The sequence below is a fragment of the Mugil cephalus genome, chromosome 12 (genome assembly GCF_022458985.1).
Source record: "Mugil cephalus isolate CIBA_MC_2020 chromosome 12, CIBA_Mcephalus_1.1, whole genome shotgun sequence".
Taxonomy (NCBI): Eukaryota; Metazoa; Chordata; class Actinopteri; order Mugiliformes; family Mugilidae; genus Mugil; species Mugil cephalus.
Window position 1 is genome coordinate 3,233,274 of NC_061781.1, and position 24,559 is coordinate 3,257,832.

At 39.7% G+C, this 24,559-nt stretch overlaps 2 protein-coding genes across 8 annotated transcripts in view; both read right to left on the reverse strand.

The window, feature by feature from the left end:
* LOC125017401 (abl interactor 2-like) overlaps positions 1–14,437 on the reverse strand; it is a 30,862-nt gene extending 16,425 nt beyond the window's left edge. For 2 of the 6 annotated variants that reach the window (XM_047600470.1, XM_047600472.1), the window contains exons 1-2: positions 14,210–14,437; positions 2,181–2,348 (exon numbers count right to left, since the gene is read on the reverse strand). In XM_047600470.1, coding sequence (XP_047456426.1) covers positions 2,181–2,348; positions 14,210–14,326 — 285 coding nt within the window. In that variant the 5' untranslated portion in view covers positions 14,327–14,437. The remainder of the gene's footprint in view (positions 1–2,180; positions 2,349–14,209) is intronic. The other 4 variants (XM_047600471.1, XM_047600467.1, XM_047600469.1 and 1 more) reach the window with 3 other exon arrangements.
* A 1,484-nt stretch (positions 14,438–15,921) lies between these two features.
* On the reverse strand, positions 15,922–22,974 carry LOC125017731 (transmembrane protein 237A-like). Of its 2 annotated transcripts, XM_047601192.1 has the most exons (12): positions 22,807–22,974; positions 22,542–22,719; positions 19,768–19,849; positions 19,558–19,683; positions 18,774–18,879; positions 18,490–18,644; positions 17,654–17,774; positions 17,364–17,555; positions 17,179–17,252; positions 16,954–17,041; positions 16,674–16,795; positions 15,922–16,141 (listed from the first exon to the last, which is right to left on the reverse strand). In XM_047601192.1, the coding sequence occupies exons 3-12, from the start codon at positions 19,835–19,837 to the stop codon at positions 16,074–16,076; spliced, it is 1,122 nt and encodes a 373-aa protein (XP_047457148.1). In that variant the 5' UTR covers positions 19,838–19,849; positions 22,542–22,719; positions 22,807–22,974; the 3' UTR covers positions 15,922–16,073. The 2 variants fall into 2 exon arrangements, with proteins under 2 accessions (XP_047457148.1, XP_047457146.1); XM_047601190.1 differs by having other exon boundaries at positions 22,542–22,970.
* Positions 22,975–24,559: the final 1,585 nt, after the last annotated feature.

Consider the following 24,559-nt stretch of genomic DNA (forward strand, 5'->3'; position numbering starts at 1 on the left):
AGTATTCTGATTATACTGATTATTCAGAGGTCTGAGGAGGAGAATGGACCCTCTGTACCGCTGAAAACTACCATTTCATTCCTCTAAGGACACAGATACTTTGTAAAAGGGACTGTTGAAAATGAAAGTACTTATTTTTCTACAGAAGAATTTCTCCACTGTGCACTGAACAACACGTCAGCTTAGTTTTTGAGCCTGGGCTTGTCTAGGAATATGAATATGTTGGACACAGCTTCTGTGTGAGGTGTGTGGGCGTGCAAGTGTTGTGTAAGTGAGACCAGATCACAGGCAATGCCTCACACTTACACACCCACAGGTAGCTTTATTTGTTTGACCAAATGAAGAGATGTGTTTTCTTTGTCTTCCCAGATTTCACATTTAATGAAGGTGTTTCCTGTCGACTTCCTGGACTAACCTGAGTAGAGTAAGTCCACAGGAATTCTAAATTCAATAACTATTCTTAACTCTGTGTTTTGCTTTTAAACCTTATCCTTGTAATTAAGGAAAAAAAATATAGGAGTAGGTAATGTTTACATTAATATCAGATGAGATAAAGACAAGAGAGGATAAGAGCAGGAATAAGAACAAGATAAGAAAACATAAGACAAAGAGAAGATAAGACAAGATTTTGAAAAGATAAGAGAGGATAAGAATAAAAAATAATAAGGTAAGAAGATATAAGATAAAAATATGAAAAGTTAAGACTTCATTGATCCCCAAGAGAAAAGTGGCTGCACCACAAACCTAAGTTTTTTTTTTTTTTTTTTAAAAAAAAAGGATATAGCAATGGTGAGGACTGAATACACACTGTAGACTTCATGAATATCATGAATACTGAAGACTCCAATCGGAGTATTGCACTTGAGAAAAACAAATACTGCATAGCTACTGCATAAAATTCCTAAGAAACAAACATACATTAGGATGCAGGTGCTACTTTAGGAGTGAAGTAAAAACTAGCAGCAGTGATATTATCTAGTCTCTTTTTAAAGACTTTTTCTGAAAACAACTCCTTGTTGATGTTGAAAACCACGCCATGGCAGCAGAAAGCCTAACAAAAATAGTCTGAATTTGTAGCCATGCAGCTAAACAATGTGCTGAAACTCTTTAAAAACCTTTGTAAAGCCAAGAATATACGTCACTTCACATACTGTCATAAAAATATTTATTATATCTGCTTTAAAGATGCATGATCCACTAACAAATCCTCTCCACTTCAACCCTGGACACCAAAACAACGTACCATCACAGTCTATATTTATCTGGTGTTCACAGACAAAAAAGAAATACATGTTTCTGCACTCTAACCACTTTTCACTGTTAATTTACCCCTCTGTAGTTTATTACGTTTGCATGTTCTGGATTTGTTTCTCCCCTTTTAAGTGCAAAATCCTCCTGAGACAAATTCTGGGCTTCTGCAGTTTGCGTTCCGCAGTGAGGAGTGTAATGCCCAGAGGGTGGCGGACATAAACGAGCCTGCATGCATACATGATTACATATTTTGTGCTTTCACTCGTGAACTCTCTCACTATGCATATAAAACCTGCTTGTGATTTTATATGCCTCGATATCATCATAATTGTGAACATGCTGTTTGTTTTTTAGACTTAAAAGCAAGTTTTTATTATTTTATCACGTCCTACTGACACCTGATTCAAATAATCAAGTTCAGCGTCAGTAGGTGCCATTAAATCTTTTTTTTTTTGTATTTGTTGGAATTTTACACATATATATGTTACTGGCAAGAAACAACTCTTAAATGTGAATTCTTCATGAAGGAAAGTAAACAAGTCTTCTCAGTTGTTTATTCATTATAAGCACTTATGGGGCCTGCAGCCGGTGGAGTACACCCTGGACAGGTCTCCAGTCTATCTCAGGACTAACACAGAGAGACAGACAACCGTCCACATTCACACACACACCTGCAGCCAATTTAGAATCACCAATCAACCTAACGAGCATGTCTTTGTTTTTTTTGGGGGGGGGCTGGAGTACCAAGAGCGAACCCACGCAAACACAGAGAGAACATGCAAACTCCACCCAGAAAAGCCCCCGTCAGCTGATGGAATCGAACCCAGAACCTACTTGCGAACCACCACCGCTACCCATTGCACCACTGTGCTGCCCCTCAGTCGTTTAGTCTTCCTCAAATGAAAGGAAAGCATAAAAGGTCACCAGACCTGTGAAATATGGTTGACGGAGCTCTCCATGCGGCGGAGCTGCGAGGCCTGGATGTCCAGCATCTGTAGCACATTGTTGGCCAGCGTGTTGATGAGGTAGGCGACGCTGGCCAGAGACTGAGTGGTGTAGCTCTTCGTTTCCTCCAGCGCTCGCTCCTTGTCTGCAGACTGCAAAGACAGAGAAGACAGGACGGGAGTCACACAGTGACAGTGTTTTATCGAGATATTGATTTGTTTATGAGACTCGCTAACTGCATTGTAATTAAGCGTTTTGTTTTATTTTAGTTGTACCCCGCTCTCCTTGATGATTGTTTCTATTTTCCTTATTCATTTGACAATTATTTTCTCAATTCACTTTTTTATCATTTGATCTTTAAAATGGCAGAAAAAAAATGTCATCCCTGGTCCTCACAAAGACAGATATACAGCACATCTGATTTGTCCTAGAATGTCACATTCAGCATTTTACCGAGAGTGACAGACTGTGTGTGTGTGTACGTTTGCATGGCTGCATGTGTCAGTGTCCATCAGTATGTGAGTAACTCCGTGTGTGCACATATCTACTGTATTTGTACAGGGACGGTTTAGGGAGTGTGTTTGCTTCAACAGTTATCGTTGGAGTGAGCTGATCCTGATTTTGACACAGCTTCAAAGGAGCACATGAAGGTTCAGGTAAGAGGTTAGTCATTCACCTAGGACGGGCTAAGTGGGGTAATGTGGATAAGGACTGTATCACACCAAGTATGGTTCTCACAACTATGGAAAGGCCAACACGTGTGCATGTTTGTTGAAGTACCCAATGTAGGTCAGTGCAAACTCATTCATGCCTGAGGTTGACAAGAAGCACACTGACACCCATGTGTGTGTGTCTGTCTCTTTTTCTCTCTCTCTCTCTCACACACACACACACACACACACACACACACACACACACGCTACACAATACACAGAGAGAGGATACGTACACAAAATCACAACAGACAACACACACAGAGTTTGTGTCATAGGTCCAGATGACCCAGAGCCCTACATTCATAGTCGAAGCTGAAAAAAAAAAACAGATTTCTTCGATTACAAAATTGTTAAAAAAAATAATAATAATTCAACTGTACTGGGGGAGCTACACTAAGGGGCACAATAGCGGTTTGAGTACATTTTGTAGCATTTGGAGTTGCCGAGACATTAATAGTAAAAACAAAAGTTATGCATAATAAATCATGTGAGAACAGAACACAAGAAGGGGGACAAACACATTTCTGCTGTTTCTGACAGTATGTTGTGACTGTGGAGTCATCATACAGTTCAGTGTTTGGAAAATATGACACTGTGTTCATTTTATAAAAATGCTATTTGATTGCACAGACACTCGCTGTGTTTTATTGCTCGTCTGTTTTGTTCAACTGTTCAGCTGTGGAGTCTCAGTGTCAAGTAAGGCCGTAGAAAGCATTTGAACCCCCACTTGCCAAAACATGAGGTACACTAGTGAAAACGAATGCATTTTAAATTATTCAATCATTTTTGATTATGTTTTTTAATCACTGACGGTGTTTTCATTTTGTAGGCTGTGGTTTGTAGAACAAAGCAAATTGCGTTTTACTCATCCACTTCAAGAGCAACACAAACTGCATTCTCCACCATGAGCACACGGTTAAATTAGCACCTTTCTGACGCAGTCAGGACTGATATATTAGGATTCGTTTTCACTAATAGTTTTTTGTCCATTTGTGAATCAATTCAGAATAGCAGAAGACAGATTTTCGGTTCAGTTGGCAGTTGAGCAGGGACAGTAAGTTACAGCGTTTTTTTTTTTTTTTTCAAAACAGCTTCCAAGTATGTATCCCACACATAACAACATATCAGATATAGTCCAGTTTTTCCTCTTTCAATTCTTCTTGCCCTAATAATTCTTTGTGTCTTCTTCTACATCATCACTGCCCACATGGTTTTTCTTTCACGTTTTTCTCTACCATTTCCCTCTTTATCACATCATCCTAATATCGCCTCTATTTCCCTCTCCTGTCTCCATCAGCTATCTGATGTCCTGTTAGCAGTGACCTAGTTGGAGGCCTGCCTCCTTTAGCCTCAGGCGAGGGCAGAGCATCACCCACACAGACACACACACAGATGTTGTTTTTTTCTTTTCTAAATAAGTTTAAGTACATGAATCATGTCATATCTACATGGAAACATATGCACGCTCTGATTCCTCTGACCTCTTTTTTTTAATTAAGTCAGACTCTGCTCTACTAGACATAACTGTTGTTCACTGAGTAATAACACAAACACACTCACTTCTCAAAACATTAGGTACACTAGTGAAAACAAGTGTTTTGTATGATGATTTTGGAGAGTGCTGTTTGTGTTACACTAGAATGAAAACACACAAAAAAAAACTTGTCCACGGTTCAAATTCTGGCTGGTGGACTTGTGTTGCATGTCATACTCTTTTCTCATTTTTTCTACACTGTAAACTCCTAAATAAAGGCACGATACCACAGGAATTTGAGGGTATCTAGCGCAGAGAGAGGAACGATCAAACCAGAAGCTGTTCTCTTTGGCTTTCATCCAGATTCAACAAGTCCCCGCGCTGAAGCTCTCATTTAAATACACACAAGCGTCTGTTTGTACCTTCTGTCAGAGAGAGACGGCCACCAACGACCAGCGGCCTGCTTTTACCTTACAAGGATATGTCCCTCTCATTATATGTGTGTGTGTGTGCACGCGTGTGCTATGGCACATCTTTCTAAACAACAGCTGTCAGTTTTGTTCATATTGCCAGCCAGAGCAGTAACAATAACACAATGATTTTATCTGTAGGCTAAAGCTGTTGCATTACCTAGCAGTTAGCATTAGCATTAACATGTAACGAGAATCCCTAAATAATGATTAACGTAACGTAATTTCACTCACAATTTAGTCTAACCCAAGACGTTATCCAGGCTGAAACTGATGATGCATTACATACTAATCTTAATCTTTCTCAATCTGATAAGAAGTGTGCATGTTGTTGATGACTGTCTCACTCCAGTCCTTTCTTTTAATCGGCAAAGCCAAACCAAAGTTGTCTACAACTGGCAATGGCTGGTATGTGATAAAAATTCAAGTTAGTGTTTTTGATTTTTCGGTTTAGTAGTAGTAGTAGTAGTAGTATTTTTTAAGGCTGATACCGATTTCTTTTACATCAACATTCTCCGATGGCTGATACGTGCTGCAGATTTTTCTGAGCTGATATTTGGAGCCAATACTACTTATTCTCAGTCCATTTATGTGATAAAAATGACACAATGGTAACAAATGTAAGAAGAAAGATAAAGGTCTGAAGGCCGATAAAGACAGACAACCTGAGAGACATCATTCTACCCTCTGTCTCTCCTTTCGGACTGAACAGACCCTGCAGATTCCAGTCTATGCTGCCTCACCTTGAGAGAGACAAATCTGTCAATGACTTTTTCTTGCTTGACTCTCTCAATCACCTGCTTCTCAAAGGAACATCACAGCTATATGCTGGAGTCTGCTTTGGCCCGTAGTCCTTCTCAACCAAGTATGTTTAGCTTATAGGCAGTAATAGTCTCATACCATGGCTTTAACATCAAAACATATTAACAAGAGCACAACAGCTCCAATCTAAACTGTGGACAGTGGTTAATACCTTGTTTACTTCCATCTCTCTTTTGCTGCTCTGGTTACCTAGACCAAACAGCCAATCAGAGTAATCTCTCTTATGGATTGAACATGCTGAATCTGCTGAACAGCTGGCAAAAGTGATCAGACTAGCACCAACAGTGCAGGGCACACTGGAAAAACTAGGGTCACAGACCCTTACCCACAGCCCAAAGCCTGGAAACTGTCGATCGTTGACTTAGTGCGTCACAGCCAAGAAGCGTTTCCCGGAGACCAGGAGAGACGTAAAATTTCTTATTTGAAATTTGACTCTGCCCCATGATCTTTTCCAAGTCCATATGTTGAGGTGGTCAGATGTCAGAGCTACCGTCTTTCAACACAAAGGAGCTGTGGCTCTAGACCAGGCAAGTCCGACCCACAGGCCAATCATGGCCCCACATCAGATTTGACCCCTGCTTTTTGTCCAAAAATGTCTGACTAAAACTTTGACCTTTCAGCTGTCATGGCTACATCAAATAGAAAAGGGAAAGTTCACAACGAAGGCTGCCGCTTCCAGGAAAGGTATAAATTACAACATTTTTTTTACTGAAAGCCGGAAAACATTTTATTAGGTACACCTTGCTAGTGAAAGGTTGGACCTCCTTTTGACTTCAGAACTGCCTTAATTTTTCGTGGCATACGTTCAACGAGGTGGAAACATTCCTCAATGATCTGGGCTGTATGTTTGTATATCGTGCGCAGGGTTTGATGCGCATGCTCCGCCTCTTCATCTTCTTTTATTGGCTGAGTTCTGTAACAAAAACAGTACCCTGGGACATGAGCTACAGCATTTCTACAACTAGATGCAGTTTTGCAATGGACTCCACTACATAAACAGACACTGATTCCTCATCTCTTTTTAGTGGCCCTTAAAGAAGAAAAGTTGTCATCCTCAGGCCTACAGGTGGCACTTTTTGTTACACTGCAATCTTTTGCGGCTACCACTGGAAGTGTGATTACACTAATTGTGCAGGACTAGTTGAATGTCACGTAACCTTAGAATAAGACAGTTTTGCTTTAGCTGAAAAATAGGAGCTCATGTCATCTTGCACAAATGATCGGCTCAGGTTTTTTGCCAAGTTTCTGATCGCAAACCCATCTTTTCCAAATGCTCACCCTGTTACGCCCCCGCAGGAGCTGTTCCTGGCACTAGCACTGAAAGTGGAGGCTGATACTCCTTCAACTGGAAAACCAATCGCCATGGTTTCCAACCTACACACACTCACGACCAGCGTCCACGTCCAGCCTCCTGCAGCGGTACCATGTGTTTTCAATGAGCAGCGGGAGGTTGAGTTACATTACGACTACCTCTGCTGACAGCTAACCGGTACCAGCTGTGGACGACCCAGAAGGAACAAAACAGGATGGGACTGTGTGTGTGGGGGAGGGACAGGGTCTGCACATGCTCATTTTATCCATATCAGGGGCCCAGATGAAGAAAATGTATATTCCCATGTTGAGATTTATGAAAGATTAATGATTATTAATGGAGGCAAAGCTTTTAACTTGTTTTCCTTCTTCACTTCCCCAACTTCACATCACGTTCACCATCTTCTTTTCTGAGTAAATACTCTAACAAACTGACCACATATACTGAGTTCCTCTCTGTAAAGGAGAGAAATGATAGGAGGCAACTTAAGGTTCAAACTTTGTATAATGAAGCTTTCACTTGTGTCTCAGTCTCTGTAAAATAAAGAGCATTTAGTGGATATGTGGGTGGTGTTACACTGGACGACCTGATCTTATCTTAGGAACAGTACATTTCAGACAATGTTAGTGACAAGCTGTTCAAGTATTTTCAACACCTGAATGGAAATTAAATTATTTAAAAAAAATGGATTTCAGCATTTTCTTTAATTTAAAGTAAAATCCCTCAGTCACCCAGGTCATTGTATATCTAGAAAGCATTTAAAAAAGGCACAGTACAAGTCCAGCTGCCTTTTTAAAATGCTTTTCGGACCTAACTAGGACCAATATTTTTTAAATTGTGCTAAAAGAAACATAGAATGCAGAATCTTTGTCTCCCACAAATAACCCATTCGTGGGTAGAAACTCTCAAGCTGTGAATAACAGTGAAACTTTTTGAGGGTCAGATGTTAAGACTGGGTTGTACAGTAAGTGGCTGGAGTGGTCTCAGTCCAGTAAGTGTTCCAGGTTTACATAGATTGGTTCCTCAACTCTACTTTCAAACCATCGGTCTTACAAGTACATTCTTCTTCTCAAAAGTGTCCCTTGTCCTTTAAATGTAGGTGAACATTTGAATGATGACCTGGAGAAGTGTTAGAACAGTTGCCTTGGTTTTAGCTTCATTTTCAGATATCAAATGTCCTTTCACAAACCTCCTTTTCCAAATTTTATCAAAAAAGAGGTAATACTTTCAAATGCTTAAATGACTGCATTTTCAGGATTTCGCTTACAAGAATGTTGAGAATTAACAATAAAAGACTTGCGCCACTTGCAAAGCTGTCACCGTCATGCTCATTGAAAAAGTACAAGCTATCCCACACAGCGATGGGCAGTCTGAACCAGATGCTTCAGTGGTGCAGAGCATGGAAATCCACTTTAATTACCAGATTCAGCAGAGACAGAACAGACAAGTCAGCACACCAGTTCATGTCCTGCTGTTTGTGTTTCCTGACATCAGCCTGAGATCTACAGACAGCTGTTAGCGACTCAGCGGGCAGAAAGAGACAGGCTGAATAAAGTCCCATAGACTGCCACTACTTTACCTCCCCAACCAAGGGTAATAACATCATCGGCAAACATAAACAGAGACTTAAGATCAGCATGCAGAATCCCTTTTCAGTCTTTTCCTCTCAGTCTACATTTGGGTTCACTTGTCCACACGATTATCAGATTCTTTCAAGTCTAATGCTGACAAGCCTTTTATTTAACCTCTTCAATGCGTTAACAGTAAAGACCAGTACTGAAACTTAGTGTGTTGGTTGATATAGTTCTCAATCCAATGAAAAGGACCTATAACATAACAAAGACTGTGAGTGGAAAACACATCCCTTTACTATTATTCTACGTTCGTCAGTTAACTGTCTTTTTGTAGTGTCAACAGAATGAAGACGCTTCCTTGTACTATACTCTACTGATCACAGAGTCTTACTGCTACTTTTTATAAGTCAAATCTGACGTGCACACAGCTATATTACTTCCTCAATTTAGCAAAGAAAAAAGAATATAAGCATTTTTTATCAATTAGTAATCATTAGTTCAGGGTTTTGTTTTCAAGTCGGCACAACACTGAGGAATGTGGAAAATTTGAAGAGATTCCCTCAAAGCATTTGTAAGATATTTTGTTCACCAGAAAGGAACAGATAAACAGATGGGTGGCTAGATGGACATCCTAATCCTGAAACTAATGACTGTGGCCAGGATTGTTGCCAGTGCGAAAACATAAAAAGCCAAAATGTGAAATCTAAATCTAACTCCAAAACTCTCCAAAAGTCTTGATGGTGTGAGTACAGATGACCATTTCCATAGTAGAGAACAGACGTTTTTTGATAAGGTACAAGCTACCCTCTCCACACAAGGTACATTTTGACAGCCCTATTTATCGGACTTAATTCAGTCGCATGGTAACAAGTAAGCTATAAAAATATAAATGCCTTTATGAACCTTCAGGGTAGGAAATTGTGTTTATCTAATATCTGATCAGGACATCAGATCAGCGACATACAAGCTGAAAAAAACTTGATTGGGACATTCCTACAGACATCATGTCACAGTTTACATAATTATTATTTGATCCCTCTTGGGGAAATTCCATCTCTGCATTTGACGCATCCATTTGTTCACACAGTTGTGCCTCAGGTAGAACACAGCCCACTGCAGGGAGCAAATTGGAGGTTAGGTGCTTGCTCAAGGCACTGCAGCCACGGACATGAGGGGAGGTGAACCACTACTCCACAGCTCCCCTTAATGAAAACATGACTCAAGATGGCAAATATATTCAGTTATAATCCACTTTTAATTTGACAATAAACCTTTTACACAAGTCAAATAAGGCTGTGACCACTTTACCCAGGATGGTGACCACACAGGGCCAAGTAGGTCACTGGTCAACACTGAATCCAAATATTGAGTCTTAACACAAGATCAAGAGCACTACAGTATTATGCAACAGCTCACATCATCTGCTGGCAGCAGAAATGTAGGCCATCCACTGGTAACCGAGTTAGTGCTGCTAGGCTCCATTTGGAAACGTAGTACAAACTGTTAAATGAACTAGAAAAGAGTTGTTTCTTTTTCTCTTCAGAGGACGTGATGAGATTACTCAAAGAAGAAAGTTATTGCTCACACACAGTTATTTCATTGAGAGAATAGGGAAAAAGTGAAACAAACAGACAAAGAGGTAAAAATACTAAGATCTTTAACAAGAACAACACAGACAAGGCAATTAAGACACAATTAACTTGGACATTGAAAACAAAACCAAAGGATCCAAAAGTAATTCAAATTAGCATATGTCTATGGCGGGTGGCACAGCGACCAGGTGGTTTCTGCCACTTCCAAATACATACTCGTTAGGCTGATTGATGACCCTAAATTGACCCTAGGTGTGAATGGTTGTTTGTAGAGACTGAGGGCAGATATGAGATAATCTTTATCAATTTTAAGAGTTATTTTCAAGGGTTGTGTTAGCCTGTTGCCGTGAATCCACAACATGCATTAAAAGAAATGGTCAAAGTGAAACAGGCTACTGCTGCATACAGTTAACAAATCCAAAGTCAACACTAGGATTGACCACATCAGCAGTTTGGTACATTCAGTTTGGAAATGAATACCCTCAGATTAAAAAGTGCATTTTAAGCCTATATTCATTCCATAAACTGCTTTTTTGTGAACAACTAAAGTAATTTTAAAAAAGGTGTCATTAAAAGTAAATGGCGAACACACGTTTAATTGATACATACAAACCTAATCTATCCATGAAACAGACAAATTATATTTAATGTATATTTCTGGGTGACATCTATTGCTCATTATATTTGGACTGGGACATGATGAAGGACCATGAAGTGAGTGGATTATATGTGTGAGATTTCACACTCCCTCAGCTGAGGAACGAACAGGCCTCTCTGGCAATGACTCACCAACAAAATTTATTTCAATCTTACAGTCCCATTCATAGTCAGGTTTCAGGATTAAGTATCCATGCTTTTTGTATTTATCATGTATACAGCAATGTCCTGAACTAGGTTCCACACAGAAAAAGACCATTAATGTAGTTTCTCTAACTGATTGACAGTGATATTCACATACACAGCTGCACAATGTGGCGATGAACAGGTGGGAATATAAAACCAACTGAGGAAGAACAGTTGTGAGTAACAGCCTTGTCTGCCCACATATACACTCACACACTCATGCTGCAGTCAAGTCTCCACTAACCAAGAACAGCTATATTAAGATGCCATTTATTTAAGTTGCAAAAATGCCAGATATCAACAAATGCCATCCTCTCAGTTGTGAGGATTTGCTGCATTTCTATGTCTTGCTTCACATTTAAATCAATTTAAAGACCACATGCAACGAGATGACATTGTATTGGATTCTGACAATTTTCTTACATTTTTAACCTAGAGGATATATGAATTCATCATGAAAAACTGGGCTGATTGATTAAAAATAATCTGTTGCATCTGTACAAGTCAACAGATCGTACACTCTATTGCCAGTTCATTAGGTACATGTGTGAATGCATGCTAATCTAACTAGCATCTAACCTAATCTAGTCATGCGCTTAGCTTCATGAAGGTTACGGTGTTCAGCATTTGTTTAAAATATATCAGAGCTGTTGATTTAACTGTGCATTCATTTTGAAGGCTGTAGTTTGGAGTACTATTGTATTGTTTTGTGTTGCAGCAATGCATGTTTTTATTACCCCATCTTTGTTTAACAGCACACCAAACAGCATCTTCCAGAATGGTCATCTAGACTTAGATTTAAGATGACTCCGCCCAGGAAATTATATACAAAAATTAGAGATAAGAAATTGAATAGGCAATATACAATATACAATAAACTCTTAACCGATTAAATTACAAATAACAACCCTTACAAAGAAGGGTGGGTGACCCTGGTTGAATTGTTGACCTTTCTGTTTCAACATTAACTCAACATCATAAGCGTCATAAAGAGTCGCGAAGATTTAGCGCGTAAGTCTTATTAAAGTGCATTTGTTTTCACTAATGTATCTCATGAACTGGCAGGTGAATGTAAACCAATTTATATATAATTGTTATATCAATTACTCTGATGTTCATCTGTCATCATTGATGGCTGGTATTTACCTGCAATAGCAGCAACGTCTTACACTTTATATTAGAGCTGCAACAACTGATTAATATGTCGATCATCATTTTAACATTATCTCACAATTGCAGTTTCCAAAAGCTGTTTGTGACGTCATTAAGTCTCATTTTATCACATCAACAGCCAAACATGTTCATTTTAGTGTCACATAAGGTGAAGAAAAGCAGCAAAGAAGCTGAAACATAATGCGTTATAAATTTGTGCACAATTGCGCTGATTTATATATTCCGAACATTTGTCAATTAATATTATACAACAAGTAGTTCCGACCAAGCAATCTGATTGATCAATAAGACATTAGGAACGTGTTCAAATCAGCATTACAGCACGGCTGACTCATCACTAAAAATATAACACTATTTCACGACAGTGACATTTCATTTATATAAGGGATAATGCCCGACGAGGACTTCGCGGAAGCAACCGGTTCAAGCCTCCGCGTCGTCCATTCATTTCTGATAATGGACACCTCGAAGGGCATTATCCCGCTTACACCACGGTCACTTACGAAATAAATAAATATTAGGTCAATTATTAATATGTTAATGTTGTTTTTTTACCGTTTAAATCATAAGTTTTAAACAAGAAGCAGCTGAGCGGACTATTTAACAACACTGTGTTCTCCTCCTTCCTTAGTCGACCGCACAGAGGCATAAAACAGCCGCAAAATGTCATTGAGAGTAGTGGCAGTGTAGCTCTCAAAGTTGATGTCCATGTTTTTCTGAGCCAGGAAGTCTCTACGTGTTTTAACTGCCCATTCCGTGTTTTTTTGTCTTTCTTTTTTTTCTCATCCTTATCATCCTCTAAATTGTCCAGTTCCTCCGGTGTCACCTCCTTGTGTCGCATCTCCTTCTTCTTTTCATATTCTCTTCTCTCTTTCTCTTCTGCTGCATCCTAGTCTTCAAAATGATCAAATTCACCAAATAGGTTAAAGTTAACTATAAAATTACTCATTTTTTGTCAACTGTATTGTCATTGTGATAAATAAACTGTGAAATACCGTATGTTCCGTGTTTCTGTTGCCACGGTTACCAAAGCGTTTGAGCCAGCGCAATGATTTAGAACTGTCTTCAGGCTATTTGACGGAACGTCTTTATGGGTGTCCATTATCCCCTTTTAATGTACACCCCGCAGCCAATCAGAATCGAGGATTCACCCGGACGGTATAGCTACGTTTAAATAACTACATGATTGATCACTTAATCTACAAATGGAGTAAATACACAAATGGAGTATATACAATAATAAATGTGGAAAGAGGAACAGACACAGACCAACGTGCAGAAAAGTGATTTGAATTTCAGTTAATGTGTTCTTAGCTCTGTTTTTCTTCTGAGGCAAGGATCATTATAACGTTAATTATCAGAAAAGTAATTATGCACCACGTGTTTCTCTTAAAAATCAACTACAAGAGTACATAGAGCATCATTTTAGTTTAGTTATAGACTGGGTAATTTCCTTCTTATAACTGTGTTGTAGTCCAAACTACCTTTGCAAAATAGTGAAGCAGTCAAGTGTCACACCAGACTCCCTTTCACAAATCTCAGTTTAATAAATTCCCAGCTTATCTGCTTAAAGTGCATATTGTGTGGGAGACCATTTAAGACATTTTACAAATAAATAAAAACCCCTCGTTAATTCGGCACAGTATAATGCGTAAGTAAATAAGTAAATTTAGAGGAAAGCCAACTTTAAAAAACTTGATCAACACATTCCCAAAGTCCAGTTTGACTGCAGCACACCGCGTTGTTGAGGAAAAACAGTTGGAAAAGTTGATTTTTCATCACAACAGAACATGTAAAAGCAGTGATCACTTAAAAGTCTAATCGACTCAGCCATAAACTAAGTCATCTTTTTTAATATAATTCGTTATGATTGTATATATATGTACATATATAAAAGATAACGGTAACGTTAACGGTTTTCGGTACAGTCATTCCATCACTGCTCCGTCCAAACCGCCTACTCCCCTGTCGCTTTTACCTCGGTTGGTAGTGAAATTGACTTATGCGACCAGGTGTTTAAATACAAGCATCATGTACCTGGACATAGTTGCTCTCGCAGTACTCCGCCACTCTCTCCAGGTTGGTAAAACTGTCCAGTAACGCTCTCCGTCCCGCAGGAATTTCCTCCTCCAGCAGCATCTGTAGCTCCGCCATTTTTACATGGCTTTTACTACTACTAACTAACGTCCGCGGCGCGCGCTGACTGGATGTATCCTGCTGCCTTCAGAGGATGTGGGAAATGTGAGTGCTCCGATGGGACAAGTCGGTGACAATGCTTTTGTGCCAAACTGACATAAGAGAGTGACTTTTAAGGGAAGGGATGAGAGTTTAAGGTTAAGTTTTAATAGAAACAAAATGACCACGAAAGCACAAAGCAAAGCAAACACAAGTGCATGTAAAATGACAACCAAGACACAAAAAAGACAGCAAAATGTGCAAACTAAATACAAACATATAGGCCGACAAGAGACATAGAAAGTAAACATAGTGGCAAAAGACCAGAAATAACTGCATCCCAAGAAATGCAAAGTACCTGCCAAAAGGTGCAAAGTGACAGCATAGACAGAACTAGAGAGAGATACAAAGCAACAAAACAACAAATAGATGCAAAATAATTATGCGACAGAAAAGACATTCTAGATAAAGCCACATAATTTCAAAGTGGACAAATAAAATGACAGCAAAGATGAAACCACATATTAATCACGTCAAAGCAAAAATAGCAAAGATTACTGCAATTTTTGAGGAAATTAAGACACATTCTGGACTATAAATCACTACATACTCTGTATAATGCACTCATACTTCTGTATCTGAGCTACTGTGTGGAGATATGGGGTAATACCTACAAATGTAACCTACAGCCGTTATGCACGTTACAAAAAAGAGCAATAAGGATCGTCAATACTACGGGATATCTTCAGCATACAAACGCATTATTCATAAAAGCACACACTCTGAAATTCACCAATCTGGTTAAACACAAGACTGCACAAATCATGTATAAAGCAAGACATAACCTTCATTCAGGTGAGGTACAAAATATGTTTATGGAAAGGCAGGGTGGGTATCACCTGAGAGGGGAAATGAATTTTAAAAGAGTAAATGTTAGAACAACACTGAAAAGTATGTGCATAACAGTCTGTGGGGTGCAATTGTGGAATGATCTGGATAATAATTGCTCAAAAATAGCACCAAAATAAAACTTTTTTAAAAAAATTATATAAAAACATGTTACTTAAAATGTATGAGAATGAGGACAGGCAGACTATATACGTGATGATGAAATTGAGAGTAAGTCTGTGACTGGTCTTCTTGTATTTTGTTTATTGGTTATTGATTATGGAATGATAGAGTAATGAGAAAGGTCTGGGAACTGAAAAGCTCGGCTTCCTCCTGCCCCTTTCCGAGCATTCTTTGTTTATCGACTTAATATGGGACTTGTTCTTTAGGACACTATAATGTGTTACTTCTTTTGTATGACTTTTTATTTTTTCTTTCTTTATCTTTTTAACATGTTCAGAATAAAGACTAATCAAATCACATCAAATCAAATCAAATCAAATGAAGGCACTGTGACGAAAAAACCCTGGCAGCCATTTACAAACCCTAACTATCGTAGAAGCTAATCTGGTAAGAACCTAAAGACTGTACAGCTTAATTCAAACCGTGTGATGCACAAGTAAACTAGAGGAACCATATTTAATTGTCATCACAAGGAGTCAAAACACCAAACATATGACAACTGCCAGTGTACATGTACTGCATTTATTTATTTACAAAATCACATTGAGGTAAAACAAAGTGCTAGGTAACACATCGTGCAAAAACATTCATTAATTTCGCAAAAAAAAAAAAAGAGTTTTGATTGAGACAAACACACAGACAGGTTTTCAGGGTTTCAGGCAGGAGTATCCAGGTTCTCGTCTCCTCTCGGATATCCCTCTACTTCCATCGTCATCAAAAACTCTGCAGGAGAAATACAGAACCATCTCGTTGTTATGGAAACCACACCAACATGTCTTCTAGTCACTGTGCATTATGTGCGATTTGAGACTGTTATTTTGGTGCCATCTAGTGGCAATATCAAGAAGGACACCTTTTATGTCGTGTTTCATGCTGACGTGAAACCCCTTCAACTAGCGGTTTGTGAGACACTGCTAAACGAATCAAATTATAATTGATAAGGCATCTGTGCGATGATATTACTGCAAGATAGCATATGTCATTATTTGCTGTAATAATGATGTTTTAGGGGATTTTATTTTGCCATCTTGATCAAATGTGTAATGAGAGGGGATTTAGTGCAGAAATGTTATGTTATAACAATAATATACAACAATTACACCTGGCAAATGAATGTAGTGGCATAAAAAGTAAAATATTTCCCTTTGGCGTGTAGTGGAGTGCAAGTACTTTCCACCTTATGATATGTGTGTCCTTAAACAAAAGAGTTAACTTGACACTAAGTGTCAAGTTACAGTTTAATATGTCCACTAGCCTTCTGTGTAATCGATGTCCGGCCGCGTGGAGACGACAGCCCAGGCCAGGCCCACCAGCAGCGCCACCACCAAGTTCACCACGATCCACGGCCGCAAGATCTGCTGCTCTGAACCAGGAGGCCTGCAGAAAGTTGACCTGGATTACCAACAGGCAATCGACTACGCAGTGTTTGATTTAAATCATAAACAACAGCAGATGCTGGTTTCTCCAAATCCTTTAAAGCGAGTGACTGGATGTCTGTCATGTGCATATAAAACTGCAACAGTCAAGCTTCTCACCACAGAGTCTCGTTGGCAGTGGGATAGAGGTTGATGCGATCGCTGGTCATCTGCTGACTGAGGGACAGGATCAGGGCTATGAAATACACTGAAAACACAGAGAGATGCTGTTAAAACATGTCTTCATCATCATCATCATCATCATCATCATCATCATCATCATCATCATCACCATCACCATCTTCATCATCATCATCATCATCATCATCACCCTGTCTTACTTACAGAAAGAAGCCAGAGCGGCAGGGTCCAGTGTAAGGAAGCCTCTCAGAGCCATGGAGGCCTTGGCCAGGTTCACTCTGCAGGACAGGCCAAACAAATTCACCTATGTTTTAAAGTGGAATGTGTGCTCCGCGATTGGACATGTGACTGATTGGCTGAATTGTTGCTGTAGTTCGGTGCACACAGACCTGTCAAACGCAGACACTGTGCTGATGGCCAGCAGCAGGTAGAGCAGAGACTGAGCTGGGTAGGCAAGCAGGTGGTACTGCTGCAGGAGGTTGGGCAGCGTTGTCATCTGGTCTCCAGCTAACACGTACACGACAATGATGTTCCACACAGCATAGCCGGCCAGGAATCCATTACAGAACAGGCCGATCACCCTGCAGGGGAACAACGCACCCACACACAGGACAAAACTTGTATATGTGATATTTCACAATCTGCGCCATTCATAAAACATGTATAAAAGTGCACTGACCTGAAGCCACTGTGGATTCTCATAGCGATGTCTCTGGTGGTCCAGATCTGTCTGGGGTCCAGGTAGTCGTCCATCAACTCAGAGTGTCGGAACTGCTCCACTCTCTCTCCCTGGAAACGTCCTGCGGACAATCATGTTTCCAAACATCACATTTACTGGGAAATTACACCTTGAGATCCTCAGGCCGAGGTTTACTGACTGTTCAAGTCTGTCTGTTACTCTCATCTAAACATGCCTTCTTAGCATTAACCTCAGCTTAATACTGATCTGGGAGTTTCTAGTTTGCTTTTAAACTCAGAAACAAAAAACTGGAAAAACAACTTGATTTTTATTTTTAAATCCAAAAACAAACAAACAAAAATATATATTTATTTTCTGTGGCATAAAATTAAAAAGTCAATATTATACTTAATATATTAGGCTCGTCTTTCTACTTATGTGAAAACACTTGTACACAGGTCTCACAGCTATTCCTAAAATATTTGAATTTTATTTTACAACAGTAAAGCTTTCTTTAATGTGCAAAATAAGGAATTATGAAAGTATGTCTCTTTAACATTCAGCAGCTCTAGACCTTTACACTCTGACAAGTATCTGGACTGGGACACTTTTGAAAACAGTGGAGCAAATAAATCTGCAGATTTTGAGTCTGCAGTTAGTGCAGTCAGGCCTGAGCAAGCGATCTGAGAGCATCTGAGAAGCCAGTGACCCAGCCAGACTTCTGTCGGGTTAAAAAGATGTAATCCTGTAAACTCAATAGCATAAAAACAGGTAACACTATCAGTATGTTTGTAGTAAGTAGTAAGTTCATAAAGGTGAGAGTGCGTCTAACTCACGGCTCCTCTCCACGAAGACTTTGCCGGCTGGCTGGCTGTGTCCGTGTGGGGCAGTGAACAAGGAATGCTGGGGGATGGGAGACTGGGCCTCTGTGACGATATCGTCGTCCTCGGCTCCGATGTCATTGCTGAAGTGCTCCGTCGTCTTCACCTTCCTGCCAGGTGACACAGGAAAGAAGAGGTCACATTTTTGGAGGGAACAGATCCTCACTATCATCTGGTTCAAACCTCAAATTATCCAGTATGACTAATGAATGATGTGCTGACTTAATCCTGGCACTCGCCTCTTCCTTTTTGTTCTTCTGGTTACGGGAACAGTCATCTCCTCTTCTTCCACGACGGACTCGGCCATGTTACCGTTCGGCATGTCAGCGTGCTCTGCTTCCTGGTCTGACACAACAAAACATGAAATGATCATTATACCAACTGCATGTTACAGTTGTGACAATAAAACTGTGTTCAGTTATTTACTTCTTAAAATATTTGTCTTTTGAACAAGTGTGCACCGTAGTCTTAGGTGCACAGTATCCTGCACATAAGCACCAAAGTTAAAGGGTCAAAGATTTAGCTATTTTCTAAAAATGAGATTTGCTACAAGCATTGCCCTGTAGATTTTTCACATTACTGAGGACCAGCTCCTAAATTCATACCTGAGGGGTTTTTGAGTGAGAATATATAGTTTTTGTAGTTTGAGCTCTGTTCAGACGTTAGCATTAGCCTGTGTCCTGTGCAAACTGATCTCAACTTAATAGACATGCCGTCACACCTTCATTAAAATGCATCTCCACACACGTCCGCAACCAGAACCCGAGACCTGATCTCAGTTTTTTAAATATAAAATATAAAGAAAGTCACACAAAATAAATGTAATGGAAGATGTATGAGAGGAGGTGGATTTCTGCTGAATTGATAAGAGAGATGTTGCATGTGTGAAATTAATTTAAATGAAGTATATATTTAAAACTAAGAAAGTTACAACTAAATGTGTTCCAAAATAAAGAGCCCCTCTGCTTTGAATTAGTACATCTGCACTGACAGGTCTGTGAAGACTTGGCATGTTTTTGCTACCGATGGGGGCCTTCTTCTTCTTCTTCTTCTTATGTGGTGCAGGATCCTGTGGCTCTGGGGTCAAAGGGTCTCGGCTGTCAGAGGGGCTCCTGACGGTTCCTTCCTCCATCTCCACCTCCAGCGCCACTAGAATGAGAGTACAATGAAATAAAATGGAGTCAAGCCGACCAGCGCCGTGTGGAACTGCAGGTCGTGTTCGTGACCTCTCACCTTCTCCCTGCTCCTCTCCATCGTTGACCTCCTTCTTCACCTTCTTCTTCTTGCTCTTCACAGTTGGCATGGTGAAGCCTCCCTGTGAGAGGGTCAAACGTTTAAAGGGGTCGTCGTCCAACACACAGTCAATCGCGTACATCTCCCCCTTTTTAAAAGTCATTTGGGTCAGTTAATTAATGTTCAACGAGGAGCTTGAGGCAGCCGGTGTGGTGCCTGTTTGAGATAAATGGATTATCCTGAGCTTAGAGGACAGGTGGTGGGGCAATCGTTCAGGAAGCAGACCACAAAGCACACTGTCTCTTTTCTTTCTTTTTGTCATCTGTCATTTCACCTTGATCAAGCTGTAATTTGCAGTTGCATCAGGCTAAAAGCAAATTTACAATTTCCTTTGTTTAATTGTTTTCTTTTCTGAATCTAGGAACACAACTCAAAAATGATCTCCCAGTAACTCTAACCCTCAATGATTAGCATGTCACATGTGATTGCCTTTATCCTAAAGTATCTTAAAGATCTTAAAGTAGTTTCTTCAGATCTTGATGACTGGTAGAGAGGTTATTTTTTTGTTTGTTTGTTTTTATCAGGAACATGTGAATCACTAGGGTGCTGCTGGTTCTTATAAGGCATTTATGGTTTCAGTCTCTATACTAAGCTAAGCTTCATATTTGACATAAATTTCTGACTAAACATATTCCCCAAAATACTATTACAAAACTAAAGCAAAATAGAAACAACACATGCCCTGCAAATACTGACAACAAGAGAAAATACACAAACATGGTGCAAGAAACATAAAGCATAAAATTTACATTGGACGCCAAAACCTAAGGAACCTGGAGCACAGTTGTTATTTAATGTTGTACCACCTCTGGATTTGGACATAATTCTTTATAAGTCATTTGATTTTTCTTTTGTTTTTTAGCTTGTCGTTTCAAATAAAAAGAAGACATGCATCATTAATTTTCAGATTAATAGGACTGATAATACTTAAATTTAACTGTATTTTGAGCCTTTTCTTTTCTTTTCTTTTCAGGGTGCCCTGGAAATATTTCCACCATCATCTGTGCTGCTTGCAGTGCATTTTTGTATTTGCTGTTATCAAACTGGTCAAAGATGTTTTCTTAATTTGAGTGTGTCATGTCTGTTTGTATGTGTTTTCTTGAGCTGCAGTGCCTTGAGCCCCTTTGGCCGGGGTAGATAATCTGTATGAAACAGAACTGTGAAGGGCAACAGTAAAAATACGACCATGAAGAATATAATTAGTCAAACAGGAACAAGTTGAATGACAATGAGGACGGGTCATAAATCTTCACTATATACAAACTCAAGGGGCTGAACTCTTGGATCATTTAGCCCATCTTCAACACCTTACGCTCTACCCCTGTCTGACAGATTACACTTAAATTACTGTACACTCCTTCATACCGTAAATGTAATTTAAACCACGCTCATTTGTTGTAAAACCTCAATTGGGATTTAATTCATTCATATGCAGCAAAAAAAAAAAGAAGAAGTTCTCCAATCTCATAGCTTCTATAACTTTGTATCTCAAAGAGCAAAAATCTGAGCAGCTTGAGCTTCTAATGCAGAACTGGTAGAAAACGACTCTCCTCCACAGTGGTCTGACAGAGACCAGCTGCCACTGAGCAGCACTAATTACATCATTCTGTGGCAAAATGTTCAGATCAGCTGGTTGTTACTGGTATTAGCTGCCGCTCACTGATCAGAGTGCAATTTTTTAATGATAAATCACAACAGAAGCTGTTTTAGTCTGGGTGTTTAAAATGTGTTAATGAAATATTTCTGCATATGAAGTTATTCATTGAGTTTTACTTTCCATTTATTGATTTATTTATCTATCAAATCTCTCTCTCTTTGCAGAAATATTTCATTATATATGTCATGCATTCAGATATTTATGTTGTGTATGTATGTATGTATTAGTAGTTCTGCTACAAGTGGATTCACTTTTACTGTAACGCTTCAGTTCAGCACAGCGTTGGCACAAGACTATCCGTATCTCAAAATCAACTTAGAGTCCAGTTTCAGAGTACATCAATCATCAAGCCACATGAAAGTATTCTAAATATAGAAAAATAAAGTGCACTTTACTTTTTTGATGATGTGCACTGTGGCAGAATATTATCCATCACTCAAGGTTTGACTGCATTTGATGCCATCTACTTTCAGCATGTTTACTTTTCCATTCTAAGAGCAACCCTCCTATTATTCATGATATTTGTGAATGTCAAAATGCATATTCAGCCTCCCCCGCTTCAGCCTTTTATTTAACTTACTTATCTCGATACATATTATAAATATTTTTTGTTTCTTCTCTTACCTCATCCTGTTCTTTATCTAACTTGTGGCTGAACACTGCCTTGCCCTGCTGCTGTTGCACCTACATTTCCCCACAGGGATCAATAATCAGTACAGTCCTGAACACAACACACAACAAAAACCATCTTAGTGTCAGTGAAGTGTGGATCCAACCAGCGAACCAAACACGAAACTGACTTAACAGTTGAAAAACACAGAAACCTCTAAGACAACTAGATGTGGCTAACATCCTAATAATTTTGAAAGTCAGTCAGTCAGAATTCGCAATTTAAAAGTTTTAAACAATACACAGGTCACTTTAAAATCAGACTAAATAAATCACCACGATAAACAACAAACTATGATGTGAATGGAGTCGTCACTCCCCTCTGCCACAAGAACAGATATTTCTGCAAAACACATTTGACGGTTTTATTTCAGGTATCAGTGCTCACCTGTGCAGCTGCGTCTGTGGAGACACTACAGACTGTCCTCCTCTGTGTCTGAACTTATCAAGCAGAAGGAAAGTGTCTTAGGGTGAGCATGGGCTTAAAGTCTCCCCCTCCTCCTCCCCCTCCTCGTTCTTCAGGCCTGGTTTAATCCCAAACGTGTGTTCAAAATGTCGGCTGGACTCTTTGAAAGGAAAATGTGAAGCGTGAATAAAAAGATGGGGATGTCAGGATGAAGCTTAAATGAAGCAGTGTGGAGCAGGAGGCTCACTTGGAGCTTTGAGACTCTCCTGAGGGTGTCCTGAGGTGGATTGTCTGCTGAGCCCCTGGGAGCTCAGTGGTTGGTTGACCAGACGTGATGTCACCTCTTGGCCGCGCTTCATACTAGCCGTGTATGCTAATAATCCACCGGCATTGCTATCTCACCGAGCTTCCTTCCAGCAGATCCAATCACTCGTTACTCTGCAGCTCAAGAAAAAGAGTCAGGTGAGTCAGAGGTCAGACTCCTCTCTAAAACCCTTAAATTACAGATTATGTCAACATCAAGAACATACAAAAAGTTTTCAAACTAGCATATGAAGCATGGGGGCAGGACAACGTCAGAAAAATAATTGACAAGTAATAACAACTCTTATTGTTGTCTTATATCAGTAAATAAAATTATTAAGAAATCTCACATTTTACTTTACAAATCTTTAATTTTTTTTTTTAAAGTATATTCAGCTTTGTGTGACTGCAGAACCAGAGCAGGTGTGCTGGTTTTCCTATAGGTTACCAGGTCAAAGGTAAAACCTTCACACGACAGAAACCAGGTCACCAACACAAATCCTATTAGACTCACTACAAACACACACACCAGCCGCCACTCGGCTTTAAATTTCTGGTGATGGTATAAAAAAACAAAACAAACAAACAGTGTTTTAAAGTTTACTATGATTATACCTGTTTCTTTGCTTTCCACCTGCACCGAAAACTTAAATCTATTTTTCTGGATGATGCATCTTGAAAGAAGACGTCAGCACCTGTTCCATTTTCCTTTACACTTGCTATCTTCTTGTATATGTTACTTTACACTCACTGCCGTTTGTGTGGATGACAAAGAAGACACTAATCCCCCTGTTAAATCGGCTGAGCTACATCTGCCCTGGTGAGGATTAACCCGAGTAACACAGAGAAGTTAACTCGCCACGTCCACACCAAGTGTTGTCTTCTGGAAATGTATTTCCAGCAAGAGCGTGCGCCGCACACCTCCAGCAGACTTTAAGCACTAGTGCTATTTATCCTGCTTGTCTATATTGGCTTGTATCTGGGGCTAAAAACCTGACTATACACCTTAAATAAGTGCTAATAAATATAGTGTACTCATAATGCACTATAAAGTTATTACTGATAATAAATTCCAAGAGATGCCCAAAACAAACAGTAAACAGATTCTTCTGGAGTTGGCCAATTCATGATAATGTGCAGTTTCAGCTCATGGCCTCAAGGTGTCAGTGTAGTCATTCTATAAAACTGTTGCCTCAGACAAGGGAACAGAATAAGAAAGCAATGTTGATGTGAGGGCTGACACCTGAGTGGATAGTCCCGCCCACCTGGATAAGGGAGGAGCTTTCCCGCTTTATAAGCTCAGGTGTGGACAATTACTGCCTCTTTGTCTGGGGCCTCTGGATGTCAGGTAGGACTGATGTGTCGGAATAAGTGAAGCTGCTGTCTGGTGACACGACTCCTGTTTAAAGGAGTTTGTAACCCCCTGTTGAAGAGGAGAAGAGTCTGCTTTTCACTGCTCCCCTGGTCGAGCCACTGCACTGAGCCAGTCACCCTACCTGGGCCAGCTCCAGCAGTAATCTCGTTGACGGATTTGGTGCCAGACTGCTGCTTTGTCGGGATGAATGTAACCAGGCTGTAGCATCAGGACTGATTAGAACCAACCATTTGGTTAAAGGACTGGGAAACTCTTACCTTTCTGACTCGCATTCATACTGTTCAAGTGCTTGTACTTTAATCCTTGATGTCTTTATATTGTA